Source organism: Coffea arabica, chromosome 11c (genome assembly GCF_036785885.1).
Source record: "Coffea arabica cultivar ET-39 chromosome 11c, Coffea Arabica ET-39 HiFi, whole genome shotgun sequence".
NCBI classification, from domain to species: Eukaryota; Viridiplantae; Streptophyta; class Magnoliopsida; order Gentianales; family Rubiaceae; genus Coffea; species Coffea arabica.
Window position 1 is genome coordinate 34100519 of NC_092330.1, and position 17318 is coordinate 34117836.

The 17318-nt window shown below is 35.2% G+C and overlaps 1 protein-coding gene across 1 annotated transcript; it reads right to left on the reverse strand.

Moving 5' to 3' along the window:
• Positions 1–535: 535 nt before the first annotated feature.
• Positions 536–11141, reverse strand: LOC113717005 (IAA-alanine resistance protein 1-like). The gene is made up of 11 exons (XM_027241619.2): positions 10200–11141; positions 7279–7362; positions 7131–7180; positions 6503–6554; positions 4538–4666; positions 3187–3467; positions 2283–2459; positions 2025–2132; positions 1070–1171; positions 882–926; positions 536–794 (listed from the first exon to the last, which is right to left on the reverse strand). Exons 1-11 carry the CDS (start codon positions 10582–10584, stop codon positions 642–644), a joined length of 1566 nt encoding a protein of 521 aa, XP_027097420.1. The 5' UTR covers positions 10585–11141; the 3' UTR covers positions 536–641.
• Between the last annotated feature and the right edge of the window lie 6177 nt (positions 11142–17318).

Sequence of the window (17318 nt, forward strand, 5' to 3'; positions counted from 1 at the left end):
ATTATAAATGGCATAATTGAAATAACAAAAACTAAATTCACAATAATACTTGCACTCCAAAATACCAAAACTCATGACACTTTGTATAGGTTTCTCCAAATGAGCTTTTGTCATTGAAAGTAGAGATTAAGGTAAAAAAGAACAGATGAAGTTACCTTTTCCTTTCCATGCGTTTCATTTGTAGTAAATCAAATCTAATGTGAAAGAATTTGTTGCTTTTAATTTTGGGAAACTGTGTTCTAAATCAACCACAGCATTGCTGTTGAGCAAAAGTAAAATGTAAGGTCAAAGTATAGAGGCCCCTCATCGACCTAATCCCTGCTCACCCAGTAAACCAACGCCATGGTGCACTTCGTCAATAGTCATTCAGGAAGCCAGAGGACATGCATTTGCTAGGAGTGATTCTATTTCAAGATCTCTCCATAGAACCTTCCAATCTAACAACTAAAATTACAGCAAACATGGATGAGCATTCATGTTATGTAGTCTTGGTCTATTTTGTGTCAATTTGACTTGCAACTAGATGGCAAAAACATCATGGAACATTGCTGCTGTATAGCATTTTCACTTGGATGGACTAGTTTTTTAACTCATTAGTGTTACACTTGATTACAAAAATACAAATCACTAGTTTATAGAGGTCATTCAACAAGGGAGATCCATAAAGCTACAGCCATGCCCGTCATCAATGACAATAATTGGATAGTTGTACTTTTTAAGGTTGAGCTGCTGCTATTCATCTCTGCCAGAACTCCAGCAACAGCAATGTAGATAAATCCACCAGCCGTAAATCCCTGAGGAAGAAGAGAGATGGAATGAATGGTTTTCCTAGAAATACTCAAAACCAAAACTAAAATTTTGTGTAAACTAACCATTCTTACCTCTATCAAAGACGACTGCCCAGGATCTTGACCAAACATCAAAACCTGTAAGGAAACAGAATCGAGATTATATTGGTTAGCTAATTTTCATCACCACTAGTACAAAGCACAAATAGGAGAAGCTTGTTAAAGGACGAAACAGGAATAAAAGCAGACTATATTTATAAATAGTCCTGCTAAGAGTTTACCAATGCAGTTCCTGCTAGTGCCACCAGTGCAGAGAGGAAGTTAAAAAAGAGGGCCTTGGAGACAGAAAAACCAGATCTCACCAATATCCCAAAGTCACCTATCTGTGCAACATGAATATACAAACTGAAATCCTTTAGCAATGATAGAGGACTACTCGTAAGATATCGAAAACAACCAGAGAGGTACAAAATAAGGGTTGAGATAAGATCAAAGTTGGCAGTTTCAACTGCTTCATATTCCTGTTTAACATGGAACTACAGTGAATGCGGTAGAATATTTTGTCAGCTCTTTCTTAAGCAATAAGAAATAGTTGATACTTGTTTTATCTAGAGAACAAACATATTCTACTGACGACTAATTCAACTAAAATACAACGTGCAAGATCATATGACTTGGCATAGCACTAGCACTAGAAAGCCAGAAAAAGAATGACTAAATTCATTCTGGGGGTGGCTGGCTAATTTTTGAGGAACGTAGGTAGGAGGGAGACAGGCAGACAATGAGCAGATAACATTATTGTAAAAGCAAGATGGAACTAAGTTGCAACTAGGTTGATATCAAAACAGTCCAACCCTATATATAAGGCATAGTACTGATAGTCTGCCCAGGACAAGATTTAAAAGAAATAATGTCAAAGAGTATGTAGACAAAGCCTGAGCAAAATAATTTGGAAAAAAAAAAAGCAAATGTCAAAACACATTCTTCTTTTCCCCCATGACTTCACCTTCTTCAGCAAAAGATGCACACAACTTTTCTCCTTCTGAAAAAAAAGATCCCTACGCAGAATAGGGGGTTATAGGCTTGGTTTTACCCTTACAATCAACATGAGTGATTGCTTTGTTGTAGGAAATGGAACTCAACTCATACCTCATCTAATTGTAAAGTGACAACAACCAGCACATCAGAAGCATGTACACAGAGAGAGAGAAGGAGAGAGAGAGAGAGAGGTAAGACCTCTTGAGGGAGTTCATGTGCAAGCAGAAAGAGAGTTCTCGACCATCCTCCAACGGATCCATATAGAAGGAAAGCACTACCCAGAGCCATACCATCAGTAAAATTGTGCTGCACAATGACAGACATTATCTTTGAGAATGAAAAAATTTCATGGGCGAATGCTAAATGACAAAAAGCATCTAAAAATCTCCATGCTAACCTTAAAATCAATATTAAATGAATACAGGCATCAAGAAGTAAAAGAAGTAAAAATCATACCACACCATCAGAAATAAGGTTCAGATAACCAAAGACAAGATTTGATGACGATTTAGCTTCTTCTTTGTCTTTCAATTTGATATTATTTTTGGAGCCATTAGCGACAACTAGGTTAGTTTCATCTTCAGTAGCCCCTGCATTAGCTTTATCTTCAGCGTTACTTGTACCAATATTTCTCTGCAAGATCAAGCACAATAAACAACTAAAATTAGCCATGAAAGTATAGGTTGTTTCCTCATCTGTCATAGGTATAAGATAGTTTGGAAATCATCATAACCATTGATGTGCAGGTCATATTGCTATTGAAAAGAAGCAGAAGATGCAAAAGAACAAGTACAGGGTATGTCATCCCAATTGTCCCTTTAAGCAAAAAGTATTTACGAAATTGATTGTGAAAACTGTACTAAATTCTCCTTTGCAGCAAGAAAAAAAACTACCAAATCCACAAGATCCTTGTGGAGACAATTTATGTAGTGGTAACGAGTTTAATATGAACAGATGCAATACAGATGATGTTCCTTAACTTGCTATGTTTTCTTAAGGTATGCTCTCTGGTGGTTCTTAAGAGAAGAACAAGAAAATGCCTTACGAATATAAAGTCGTGACTGTGATAGCAGAGTTCTTGATTCAAGTGATACAACATATGAATTGTTCCCAATTCAATCAGGATCTGTGAGTCTTAACTAATCACAAAAAATATGATCATGAACTGCTCTACCGTCTTTTCTGTTAGTGAAGTAAATCTTATCTTCCCCTAGACACAGTAGAAACTGAACATCATGAGGTTATCATAATACAGTTATAAAAAATAAGAAAAGACAAACGTGAACCCAGACACAACAGCACCCAACTGAATCTTTGCCAGCTATCACACAAGCAAAAGAGTATCATGAATTTAACCTACCTTCCGGAGAACAGTATGTTCAATTTGCTTTTCCTCTCCAGCAAGATTATTGGAAGAACTTCCATCCAACGCTTTTTCCTCAGATGGCTTTTCAGTCGAAGTTCCATGTTTCTCATCTTCAGAAAACCCCTGAAGATCCTCAGAAGCATCATTTTCAGTTTTTAACTTCGTAGTTTGTTTATGATGATGATGATGGCTATGACCCCACACATTACCAGCTCCAGATGAATCTTCAACATACCTCACAAGCTTCTCAACAAGAAGAAACAATATAATACCAGCTGCAACAACAGAGATATCATTATTGCTTTGAACTAGTGTTAAATTAAGCCCAGATCACCAGTATTAATAGTTTAGGAGGATAATAAGATATTTTAAGCAGTTGAGGAAGTCAACAATACAACTTCACGTGGTCCAATTCCCAGGTTTAAGAATTTTTCTTTGCTTGGTTTAAAAAAAAAAAAAACTCTTTCCCATTTAGAAGGAAATTTTACACTGCACTATGATTTTTGTGGTGCCATGTAATTTGTAATGCTGCTGAAAATCAAATAATCACTCAGAAAGCATTGAAAAGTCAAAAGAGTTTTTTCCCCCTAATAGATTTTGATGGTCTGAAGAACCAAAAGCTACATCCAAAAAGGCCAGCTCATAATCTCTTTGTGTAAGTCTAGAGAAAATTCAGCATTTGAGAAAGTGAACCATGACCCATAATTCATGTACAGCGTGTCTTGGAGACGATAAGGATGTCGTCACCCAAATACTGCATTTTGGACATCTGAACGCTCCATAAAGTCACAGAAGAAATGTGGATTGGTCAATACAACACCCAAGTGATTTTCATATTAATGTAAAGCACCACCATCAAATAGTGGTAGCTAGAGGCAAGTCTCCCAACCCAAATGGAACAAATTACAAGACTACTATTGTTTAAGGTAATGATCAGATAAATGAATTTCTTAATCCTATCCTCAATCAGAACATATTTTAACTGCCACAAGAAAGTACTCTTCTTGATGTAATACCATTTCATATTAAGATTTCAACTCGATTGCATATTTACTTTAACTAAAAATTTAACAGAACTTAATCATCTTTTTCCTCTTCTCTTTCCAACCAAGAACATCTTTATGTGACAAGCAAACAAAAGTTACATGCCAGAAATCTCATTTCCTAACAAGTCATGCATTTGAAAATAAAATCAGAAATTTCACAATTGGATTTGGATGTTTTGAATCAAATCCAAGTGAAAATAGAAGCAATATGAGCTATGCAAATGCATACTTCAAAATGGCACAAAGTATATATAACCTCAGCAAGTAAGTAGTCTCTGTTTCACATGTTCCTCACTTACCCAAAATGGACAATCCAACAGAAAGATCCTTCAGCGAATGTGCATGTGATTGAAAATGCTCATGTCCAGAATGAACATGAGCATGAGCATGGTCCAAATGATGATCATGAGAATGAGAGTGTTCACCACCTACAAAAATATCACTTAAAAGTTCAGTACCTGATTTAAACCACAATAATCCACAAGTACTTCACATCTGGAAATTCAAGAAGCTTCAAAAGATTGAGTTTAGCCATCATCGAGCAACGAATAAAGGCAGAAAGAAATTATTTCTATAGGCCTAACAATAAGAGGAACAAAACTTTTTGGTCCTAGGCCCGTTTCTCCAATCAATTGAAGTGAAAGGCAGATATAGTGCATCTTTAAGATGTCAAGATTTACTTCAGTGATGGAAATTTTAAACGTGCTGTACATGGTAAATCACAGTTCGCAAATCTCCTACTCATACTGGATTTCACAAAGGCTACAACAGGTAACCTAACAGTTAATTGCAGCACACGCAAATCATCTTGTGTTCAAACAAGGTCTTCTACTCAACACTGACATTTACATGTGAATTTATAAACCATGGGACTACTAGAAACACAATTTCACTAACTAAAAAAATTCTGTTTTGAGCCAAATAATTAACAAACAAAATCTTTGCCCAAGTATTTGTTGATCCTGAAACCAAAAAAAGTGTCACAGATTTCAACTAGAAAACTTTCCATGCTGAAGCCACCATTCAAACTTAAAACAGCCACTCAGCAACTTGAAAAGCACGCAAACCTCTCTGTTTGTGTGTTCAATGTGTGCCTTTTGCAGTTTTACTTATTTATTTATTTATTTTTCTGTATCCATCAAAAACCCAGAAGCAGTGTGGGAAATTGTCACTACCTTATTTAATTCACTTAACCCATATACATGGTTGTTTGCAAGGTAAGATATACAGATCCAAGAAATATAAAATTTCCTGCATCTAAAAGCACTCCCCCCCCCCCTTCTCCCACCTCTTCTTTTACATTATTACATATTTTCCTACTCTTTCATTTTCTTGGCCTCAGTTATGCCATTACCCGAGTCAACCAATTCTTTCAATGTCCATGGGAGATTTCCAATCATAAGCAATGCTCTGTATCTTCAATATACTTCCACTGCTATCCTGCAGTATAAAGCACTTGAAAAGTTTTTATTGTAAATAACTTTGTTTTCCAGCTATAAACTCAGGAATTCTAGATCAATGAAACATAAATCCTCAACTGAGTCGCAAAAGCTTTAAGACATGTTTTCAAAGTCACATACAACACAGAGATTGTTCTAATCTAGAAAATATGAAAGGGAGTTAACTGATAGGGTGGGTATTATTCAATGACATCGTGCAGAAGATCCAGGCATCATGTTCATCTGTAATTTGGAAGAGGAGGGAGATGAGGATGAAAGGGATGAGACAACAACCTATAAGAATGCTTAGGCTGAAGATATAGAAGTTAAGATGATTTTCCACAAACTGGCAGTTTACTGTGAGAGTGAACAGCTGTAAACTAATTTTAAATTGAAATAAAAAAAAACTGGGAATTTTTATACAATGGTCGAACATGAGGCTAAAATACACACACTATTCACCCTGAAGAAACAATTAACAACAAAAAGAAAGAGGTGTGCGCAACTAGACACCAGCAGAACTGACAGACCCACTTGTACAAACAATAATCTCCCCCTCTTATGGCCTAGCCAAGCCAAATCACAAACTTCTAGGCTTTCTCCAGGTATTAAAGTAAGCACCCATCTGGAAAGGAGCAAAGTCCGCATACACAGTATGTAGAAAAAGTAAGTATAAAAGAATCTCCCCCTCTTATGGCCTGGCCAGGCCAAATCACAAACTTCTAGGCTTTCTCCAGGTACTAAAGTGAGCACTCATCTGGAAAGGAGCAAAGTCCCCATGCACAATGTGTAGAAAAAGTAAGTACAAAATACTGATGGAATTACCAAAAGCATGAGGTAATTGGTGAAGAAAAGCATCCCCCAACATAGCTCCAGCCTGCAGGTGCAAAGCCAGACACAAGAATAAATTATGTATCAACTTAATGAAAAATCTACAGATAAGTGTCTCAAATCAGCAATAATAGCAATACCCATAGTAACTAGCACATACTCACTCGAAACCTTCAGTTATTTGAAGATTTAAGCAAAAAAAGGTTACAATCTTACAATGTCAGCCTGAACAGGATTTGCTTGAAGGCTAAAGAAATGCAACATATATTAACCTATATAAAAAAAAAAGCAACTTATATTATCCCTCCAAATTAGCTAGACCACAAACAAAACCATTTTTGTGATGACTGGACATGGATATTGTCATACTCCTCAAACAGAAGAACCATAACTACAGCTTTAAGATAATTGAGATTCCTAAACTTAATTCTCAAATCAAGATTCTGGGGAAAGATATACAACAATGATAACTAATTTATTTGCCATAAAACCATACTTGATGAGGTTAAAACAAGAAACAGCTGAGCAACTAGAAGGCTAAAAAATCAACGGCAAAGCAAATTTATGTTCTTTAAAGTACAAAATTGTCGGACTAGAGGGAAGAAGGTGTAAAGAATCCAACCCCAAATAGAGCCAACGAGTCAACGGCCACTTTTGATGGCTTTCCTTGTGCTGCATGAGTGGCAAATTCAAGTATTCTGTTATCAGCAAATAGGATATAGCCAAAAGAGATAAAAATAATGGAGCAGTACAAAATTCAAGCTACTTACTAAACAATATAGGCAAAATAATCAGGCAAATAAGAGAAGCCAAGCTCACCAAAAGTGAGCAGCCCATTGCATGAATCCAAAGGCCTGCCCAGGAATCCAAAGAAATAAAACAGATTGAGCCTGTATTAGGAACTGTCTTATATGTATTTAAGAAAAAAAAAATTAGAAACGCCCTGAACATGAAAGATGAAAAGCCCACATTAGTTGTAATCAACATAACCACAAGACCACGCACTACTATTTCAGGAACATGATGACCACCACCACAGAACAAAGGCAGCAAATTAGTTAAGAAGTAACACCTTGGTCAAATTTTTTAGTTGAACAATCCAGACATATTCTGCTAACAGGGTAATGAATGCACAAGGCCACATAAGCAGTGATGTGAGAGCTGCCAAAGAATCCTACACATTATGTGCTGAGCAATAGCCAGAACAGAAGCAGCCCGCCAAATAATTTTTCAATCAAAAGAATCATTCTCCAATGCAAAGGAGCCGAAAGTAAATGATAAATACATCCACCAAGTAAAAAGAAAAAATCTTAACTTAAACTCTAGTTCAAGCAAACAAATGATAGGCCTAGAGATGTCAAAATCACAAAAATTGCCACATCAAACAAGTTAGCTGATATTTTTTTAAAATCCAGAGCAATAACAAAGATTGCAACAAAAATCCTCTTGCCTGAACAGGCTATATGAGCAACCTTCAGAGAAATTTAAATGCCATATGAATTGCTAACATTTTCTTTTCCACCTAAATTCTTTGGTGAACTAACACCACACCGTAATTATCGCAAAATTTCTCAATTAACATGAAGTCAGCATATAAAAAAAACAATTGCTCAGCTATCAATTTATCAACAAAAACACAATGGATAAAACAGATTCCAGGAATTAAACCATGAAGCCAAGAAGCAGGTCATATCTCGAAACAACTTTCTGATTAACTCTAAATTAACATGAAGCTAAAATCACTTGAGTCAAAAAGTGCTTCGCCGAGACATTATAAACCACCGAAATGTGCTTAAGGAATCCAAATTAACCAAAAGCCTCACAAAGTACAAGAAGGGAGCTATAATGATTCTGGAGACAATTTAGGTCAATTGAGTCATTGCTTTTAGGGATCCCCTTTGAGCACTTGTTAAACCTAAAAAGATGCCTACCCACAGCATTCCAAGTTGCCACATATTATAACAAACTTTTGAATGAATTACAAATAAGTTCATAACAGCCCACCCAACTTCAGCTGTGTTTGTAGGTGAGGCAGTTCAAGAAGCACTGGGAAGCTTATTTCTCTTGGGGAACTGCAGCTACGACCACAACATATGTTGACATCCTTTTTAAGTAGGACAAAGTAATTTTGCCATCTTTCTCTTTTTCAGTGGCATAACTTTACTTCGGCATTCATTTTTATGTGGAAAAATGCACAGTGCAAGTTATACCAGGCACTTGAGTTCACACCTATAAGCTACTCCAAGCAAAGTAGCGCAGTACAAGACAAATTTCTTGACAACCATACAAGAAAGACAAACACAAAAATAAGCAGAACAAAAGTCAACAGCAAGAGAAAACCTTTACATGTATCAGTTAATTCAATCTGTACCAGAGGAGCAGGAGCTTCTGTAACAATAATCACAAGTAATACAAGATCACAGAGAAAGCTATTACTTGACCATAGAAACTAAATATGACAAAACAAAAGAGCATCCACAGGAGATAAGGCTCACATAAACCAAATTAGTCTCTTGGCAGGTGCACATGAAGGCCCTAACCAAGAGGCTCTAGAATATGGACCCAATAAATAAAAGTTTTCCTCCTCATTTCATAGCAATGCCAGCCGAAACTAAGAAAACCCAAAACCATCAAGTCTAATATTTACAATGCATCCTAAGGTTACATATTAGAGCAACATTCAGACAGCCTTTGCAGCATAGAATCCATTTTCGACCTGTTTGGCAACCAATCTAGAACAGCTTTTGGAGGGACAAAATGCTTTTGTCAAATGTAACCCTTGATTCTCAAGAATCCTGTTTGACAAAAGCAACAGACCCTTACCTCTATTTTTGACAGTGTTATGGCTCCATGGATGGTCCAATACTAAACAAACAAGCATCGCCTCCAGATGGAAGCAGGTTCTCTCAGATGAGTAGTTTTGAACCATCTGCTAGGGCTTTGCAGCCCAAAAGCTAATCTTTTTACCTATCAGGCAACCTGTCGCAGAAAGACATCTCAGGTGCCAAAATGCTAAAATCCCACATTTTTTCAACCCGACAGATAAATCTCAATAATTGCGTCTGACCATCTTCAGGCCAAACTGAACCCAAAATACCCTAAGCCCTGTTTCAGGCATCCTTTGCACCTCAAATGCTGATAAATGTTACCTATTAAGCAACCTGTCATAGAACTGCCAAAATGCTATAATACCACCTTTTGTCAAACACAACAGCCAATTCTCAAGAATTGCGTCGCGTGAAAGCCATACCAAAATGGCCCTAAAATACCCTAAACCCTATTCAGGACATTGTTTGCAGGCCAAAAAGCAATCCTTTGCCTACTTGGCAACCTGCCTTAGCACAGTAGCTCTGTTGCCGAAATCCTAAAAGTCCCAGGTTTTGTAAAGTGTGACCCCTAATTTTTTCCCCTATTTCTCTACCTGTCTCAAAGTCAAAACATTGTTTCTGCCAAAATGCTAAATATCCCCTCTTCTGTCAAACGGGACCCCAAATTCTTGAAATTAAACCAACAAATGCTACACCCAAATGGCCCTAAATCAAGAACAATAGTTAAATTCATCCTCAAATGCAGAACGATAAGCATTATGTTCACCAACAAACAATTAAAGGGAAAATGACAAAAAAAATCGAATTACAAAGAGAGACAGAGAGAGAGCAGTGCTGCTACAACGCTAGTAGAAGAAACTTACCAAGCCCAGAAAGTTCCTCATCTCCGGCAGCCATACCATGATGATGATGCTGATGCTGATGCTGATGGTGGTCCCCACCTCCGAATCCGTACAATTTCAAATCCTCCTCTTCCGCCAACTCCTCCGGCAACTTCCGCCTCCCCTTTACCTCACCTCCCACGTCATCATGACGTCCATGATGATGCTCTCCCTCATTATGATGGTGATGGTGATGGTGATGGAGATGGCCATGGCCACAATGATGATCATGGTCATGGGGTGAGTGTACATGGAAATCTTCATGGGCCGCCGTTACACCCAATCCATAAATCATCAAAACAGCAACAAAAGACACTCCAACTTTCAACAGCAAATTTTGGATCCGAAGTTCAATTAAACTTTCCATTTTCTTGCTCTTTTTTTTTTCTTTTTTCTTTCCCCAATCCAATTTTGGGTGAAATAAAAGGTATTATTTTCTGAGACTGTCGGTTTTGAAGAAGTAGCAGCATTAGCAGGGGGAGTTGACTGAAATGGAAAGTTCGGGGGTTATTAGAAAAATTAAGGGCGTGTTTGGAGGATTACAATTAAGAAGGGCGGTTTTTGCAGGTGCCTTCAATGGTGATGAAACAAACGATACAGAAAAAGAGTATAATGATTCCTACAATGATGCCAAATGTAACTACATCCATTCTAACCCAAAATTCATAATTTTCGTTACACACAAATTATTATACTGAAATGCTACTAAATTTCTAATTGGAGGGCACTGCTTTTTAAATTAGGACAATTAAAACAACTAAAATGAAAAAAATTATAATTTGAGAAAAGGCCGTCATATGTGCAAAGGTGGAAGCTTTTTTGTATAAGCAGTGGAGCTAAGGATTGTGAGGGGATAAGAGCTGTAAGTTTGCTTGTTGGAAGTGTGGAAATAAGAAAGGGATGCGTTGATGAGTTGGCGGAAGATTGCAGTGGATAATAGTAGCAAGTTGGTGAAGTGGAGGATTCATGATTAATCATGGTGTGAAATTTGGAATTGAGGGTGGACTTTTTGTGGGCTGGTTTTGTATTTCTTCCTTTATTTAAGTAACAAACAGCATGTGGTGGTTAAGACCATCTTTAGTTATTAATAGAGCTGTTAATCGAGCCGAGTCGAGCCGAGTATTTGGTTGCCGAGCTCGACTCGAGTTTAATTCGAGCCGAGCTCGACTCGAGCTCGTTAAGAAAACGAGCTTTAAAATGTGTTCGAACTCGGCTCGTTAAATGTACATGTGGCTCGAGCTCGAGCTCGAGCTCGACTCGTTTATCACAAACGAGTCGAGTTTCACGAGCTCGAGCTCGAGCTCGTGCAAATTAACATTAATAAAAACCTATAATTTTTAATTTATATAATTTTAATTTTTAAAATGACAAATATGCCCTTCATTAACGAGCTCTAACGAGCTACTCGAGTATTACTCGGCTCGTTTACTAAACGAGCATGTTTCGAGCTCGAGCTTGACTCGTTAACTAAAATTAACGAGCCGAGCTCGAGCCTTAACGAGTCGAGCTCTAACGAGCTTTCGAGCTACTCGATTGGCTTAACAGCTCTAGTTATTAAACTAGTATTTTGTTCGTATCTTAGTACGGTCTATGTTTTTATTTATTATGTATTTGTATAAGTATGACTAATTTAAATAGAAAAAAATTTAACAATGATTCCACATGTTGATTTATATTAATTTTAGAAAATTGATGTATTTTAAATGTTTAATTATTATACTAATTTTTAAAAACTTCTTTACATACTTTTACTATAGTATAATAGTATTCGTTATTAAGTTTCAAAAAAAAAAAAATTTGTATTCGTTAGATATTGTAACGCATGTCAAAAAAATAGATAGATATTCCCTTTTTTAGATATTCTTTTACATAATTAAATTCTTTTAATGAGCATAAACTTAGAATTACATATCCACACTTAATTAAGTATTAAAGATCTAGCAATTTATTTTCTTCATTAACAACTATCAATTTCCAACAATAATCTATGATGTAACAATTAAAAAAAATTTACACTAAATTAATTTACATGGATTTTTAAAAAAAAAATTATAGGGTTGATTGCATTTACCTCTTTTGAGATTTGATCAAAATACAAATTAATCCCTGAGGTTTGGCCATATTATGCCATTGCCTTATTGATAACGATGTCAAGGCCCAGCAAACAGAACTTATGGAATGACACTAATGCCCTCTGCTTGCTAGATTATATATTTAAAGTGAAATACTAAATTGAAGATTTGTTCACCCATAAATCATACTGTATGAACAAAAATAAGGAATAGCATCCATGGCTTCTACTGCTATTCTGTTTCCCTCAACCTACGACAATGTCTGGAGAAAGAAAGAGGTAGCTAGTGATGGCTAACAGCTAGGTATAGAGATTCAATTGGAACCCAAAAAAAATCCCTGACTGGGTATAGATACTGCTCATTCCGGGAGTTGAAGTTAGAATTACATCTCACACCACAGTTTTAAGAAGCCTAGTGAGTTGCAAACTAGGTAGAGAACTTCTTGAAGGAAAATTCTTCTGTCTTCATCTCATTGATTCTGAAGAAAATCGAAAATGACTTTGTTCATGACACTCTATATCCTGTAGATGAAGCATATATGACACTGAAGAAAGGAGAACCTAGCACCTCGTGGATTAACTTGATGATGCTAACCACTGAGACAATGAGCATGTACAACAGCATCCACAAATGAATTATCTTCCATCATCAACAACCACTCTTCGTCGACATCATAGTTGTCAAATGAATTATCGATTTCATCCATCAACTTACTACTCAACCTTTGTTATTTCTTTCGGGTCTCGTGTGCTTCTGCCAAATGGTTGGCTGTAGTTTTGAGTCTCTTTTCGAACACATACACCAATGAAACATCATTTATACATTTAGTAAAAGTAGGAGAACAATTCATGAATATAAGCAAAAAAATGAAGAGTATCCAAGAGGTACCTGACTTTAGTAGTTGATTTAAATGCCAACTAGATTTCTATGTGATGCAACAGTAGAATATGAGGAATTCATTTTGGCCCAGATAATTTCGAAAAAATGACTTGGTAGCCACTACTTCAATAAGGATTTGAGAGATTGCTTAAAAGAAGGGTTGAAACTTGAAAAATTATCTCAGAGTTCCAAGCATATATGATTTGTGTGCATGAGAGAGCAGAGCAGAGAGTTTCAGCAAGAAATTGGAACTTTTTTCCTCGATGCACTAGACAGGGGGGGAAAAAAGATGTTTCCATTATTGTAAACTTCTTGTGTTGTTTCCAAGCTGTTGCAAAAAGTTATTTCCGTCATTGTAAAATATTTAAAGCTATTTTTACAAGTATTGCAATTTATGTGTAATTTTAAATGTTTGAATATTTCTTGTACAACCAATAATAGAAAAACCATTAAAGGGTCTTTCGACCCGTTATCAACTTTTAAATTTCTATTCAAGAACCACATCGATCAAATTTACAAAAACTTAAGAGATAAAATTGGTGTGTTTTGGCAATTAAGAGACCACAAGAAAAGAAAGACAAGCGAGATTTTTTAAAGTTCGAGGGTAGCAATTGATACTATATGAAACCTCAAGGGAGGTTTCTGAAATTATCCCTTTAATATCTATAAGACAACATTTACGAATAAAGTCTACACATGTTGCTACAAAACCAACAAATAAAAACAATGCAAAGAAACATAAACATTTTCTTCTCAAACGAGAAGACGAACCCTTGCACAAAATTCAGATTACAGGTACGCAAAATGTATATAATAAAGATAAAGAAACTACGAGACACATGTTGCTCCCTGAGCAGTGTGTATAGAAGTAGATGCACAAAATATACAATACTCAAGCGCAACTCAAAGCAGGACTGCCAATCTAAATAGCAAGAACAACGCAAATGGAAGTTCACCAATCTGGTTCTAGGTTTCAAAACTACCAAGTTTATTCCATCGCGTGCAGAAAAGAGACACACTTTTTTCCCGTTTTCAATATGGTTGGAGGCTTGAAGCCGCCCGTCACCTTAAACTATTTTGGAGCCCCTAATCCATTCTGATTAAGAACTTTTGACTTCTCATCTATTTCAAATCTCAGATTAGTCTCTTAATGGAAAACAAAAAAGAAAAAAAAAAAAAGGATACTGCAAACTGCAACAAATTGAACGAGTAGTAGATTGGATTGTGCAGAAGAACGATATATCTACTCTTCATGATGTTTCACTGTGCTTAGACTAAAACATGCTCGACAATTACCTTGGCACAATGTACTAAAATACCATTTGCACTGCACTCACAAGGATTATTGATGTGAGATTTAATTATTCGCTAAGCTAGTTTTTCATGACTCCATTTTTAGGTTCCTTCCTTCCTACAATAGTGGAACTAAATCATAAGGCAACCATGGCTGGAGCGACGGGGACTAATGAGGGGTTTGCAGCGCCTTGCAAGGGCTGGGATCGGGCCAGGAGGAGGCCGAGTTCCGTCCCTACGCAAATATTTTTCCGCAAGAAAGTGCAGGGATGGGACTTGCAGGACTCTTCTAGGCACTAAGAAACTGCCGGTTAAGGACAACCTTATCATTTATTTAGTTTACACAACCAAAAAAAGTTTTTAAAATAATAAAATTGTTTTCAGATATAAGTTAATTACGAATGCTCAATTTAGCGAAATTATGCGTAAAACTTTCAATAAATGTGAACATAAATGAGAATGAGAATATAATATATTGTAATAGTGATGGGTAGTTGTCCATATATTACGAGAGTCACCAATAGTAAAGGGTACTTGTAATTTATAGTAACACGCATTCATTTCTTAAGGCCTTTATTTTCTTTCTCAACTAAAGAAAAAACCAATATTTATGTTCAAGAGAGTGCTAATAGCCCCAGTAGGAAATTTCCCTGCATCCTCAATCTTTTGTTTGGATAGCCAAATAATGGCAAAAAAATTATTTGCTTACATCACAAACACAATTTTTTTATTTTTCTAATCACTTTTTTATCTCACATACATTATATCGCAAAAAGTGCTATAGTAATTATTCCAAATAATATTTCAAATAATCTCCTATCCAACGCTTTGACAAAGACCAACTTATCTTTATTTTGGCACAAAAGCAAAACACTATAAATGGGTAAGTACGATAGCCATAGGTGAAGCAACATGTATCTAAGTGGGAACAATTGCTCCTACTTAAATTTGAGAAAATCAATTCTTCGGTTTAGAAAATTTTAAAAATCTAAAAATCATTTTTTATATGACCCCACTAAAATTTAATATATTCTCTCTTTTTTTATATCTATATGGACCCCCAAATAACTAAAAATTCATAATTATTACCATTTACAAGAATTTTTTATCTTCTTAAAGTTAATTGTGGAAGTTATTTTAAGAATAAATTCTTTCAAAGTTTCCAATTTTAAATAGAGACAATGATTTTTCGCTTCTAAATCCAAGAAGTATATGAACTTAAAAACCTATTAAACTTAAAAAAGAGAATATATATTTAACAAAAAACATCCGTTGATTTTATAAATACCGAAATTTGACTGTACTATTACTTGATTTCATGTAATATCGAAAATTGATCCCTCTTACCTATGCTAAAAAAGGACAAATGTCTATTCCCTTGAAACATCAGTGTGATTATCAGGCATCAAACCCAAAATGCGTAAAAATTACCACTTTACTATTAATGGGAGTGTCAAAACCCAATAAACAGATATAAGGAATGACACAAATTCAGTGATTTAAAATTTTTTTTAAAATTCAAAACTAAACTTAATAGAATGGCATCTTTTCTAGAGTGAATAAATTTGCTCAACAGAAAAAATTAAAAAAGAAATAGACTAAAGACAATAATAAATTAAGAAAATAGGGAAAAAGTAACAAAACAGAAATTCCAATTACGAGTTTATATAAGTGTACGTGAGAAGAACAAATTCCATGAAAAAGGAAATGAATAGCTACCTTCATATTTGAATTTTTTTTTTCTTTGGGCAAATGATAAGAATTTAGACAATTTCGTGTTTGGATTACTTGGTTTCAAGGATTTAGGAGGAAGAAGCAGGAAGAAACGAATTGGGATTGATGGGTAAATTAGGAATTGCGTTACAAATTTCTGCTGACTTCAGTTATCAGTTTTATGGTCAACGTTAACGGTTTAAGAGTAGAGGGGGATATGTAACGGATTTATGACCATACGAGGGACCTTTGTCAGTTTTTCCAATTCTAAGGGTTTAATTAGTAGCTTGGTCAAACATCAAGAGAGGTAAATATAATTAACCCGAATATTTAATTTCTACCTAAGAAAAACAAGGAGTATTTAATTTATACCTGATATCATTTAGTGCCTTCAAACTTTGAACAATCTCATATGCCTCCCTTATGTTTTTGGCAACATTCGCAACTTATTTCAAAAGGAGAATATGACCTCATTTCAAATTTGCTCTTTTGTTGTCTTACTTTTTAGTACAAATACTTGAGTATATCAATAATAAATAAAAATAAAAAAATCATGAAGGTTTGATTTTGATGGGACAAAATTAGTATGTATTTGAAATACAAAGAGTTCACATTTAAAACTTCATTTGAGATTTTTGCAAGTTAAAAAAATTACTTTCTTTACCGTATAGTGTTTTGAGTTAATTTAAGGAGTTTTATAAATTTTTTAGTTTTTTGTCCAAATTTATGGCTTGAAAACTAGAAAAATACAAAATATAGAAAACTATATATAAAGTTATTTATGTTGTTTCAAGCTAATGCAAAAGTTGTTCTAAAATATTTCAAGTTTTATCTACGAGTATTGTACAATTTTAAGTATTTTTATAATTTTTGTCCAAACCAATGAAACAAAAATTATTAAATTTTATTAAAGAATCAGATCAACCAACTGTACTAAAATTAAGAGATAAAATTGGTGTATTATGATAATTATGAGACCACAATATGGAAATGTATTTTTTCTCCGAAAATGAATTTTTAATACTATTCATTTTTAAAATGGGTTGTAACTCACCGTCATCTCCACCCCCCACCTTCTTAAGTCTCATCCCTTTTCTGCTAGAAAAAATTTTTTAAAAATAAAAAGAAAAGAAATGGGTTCCAA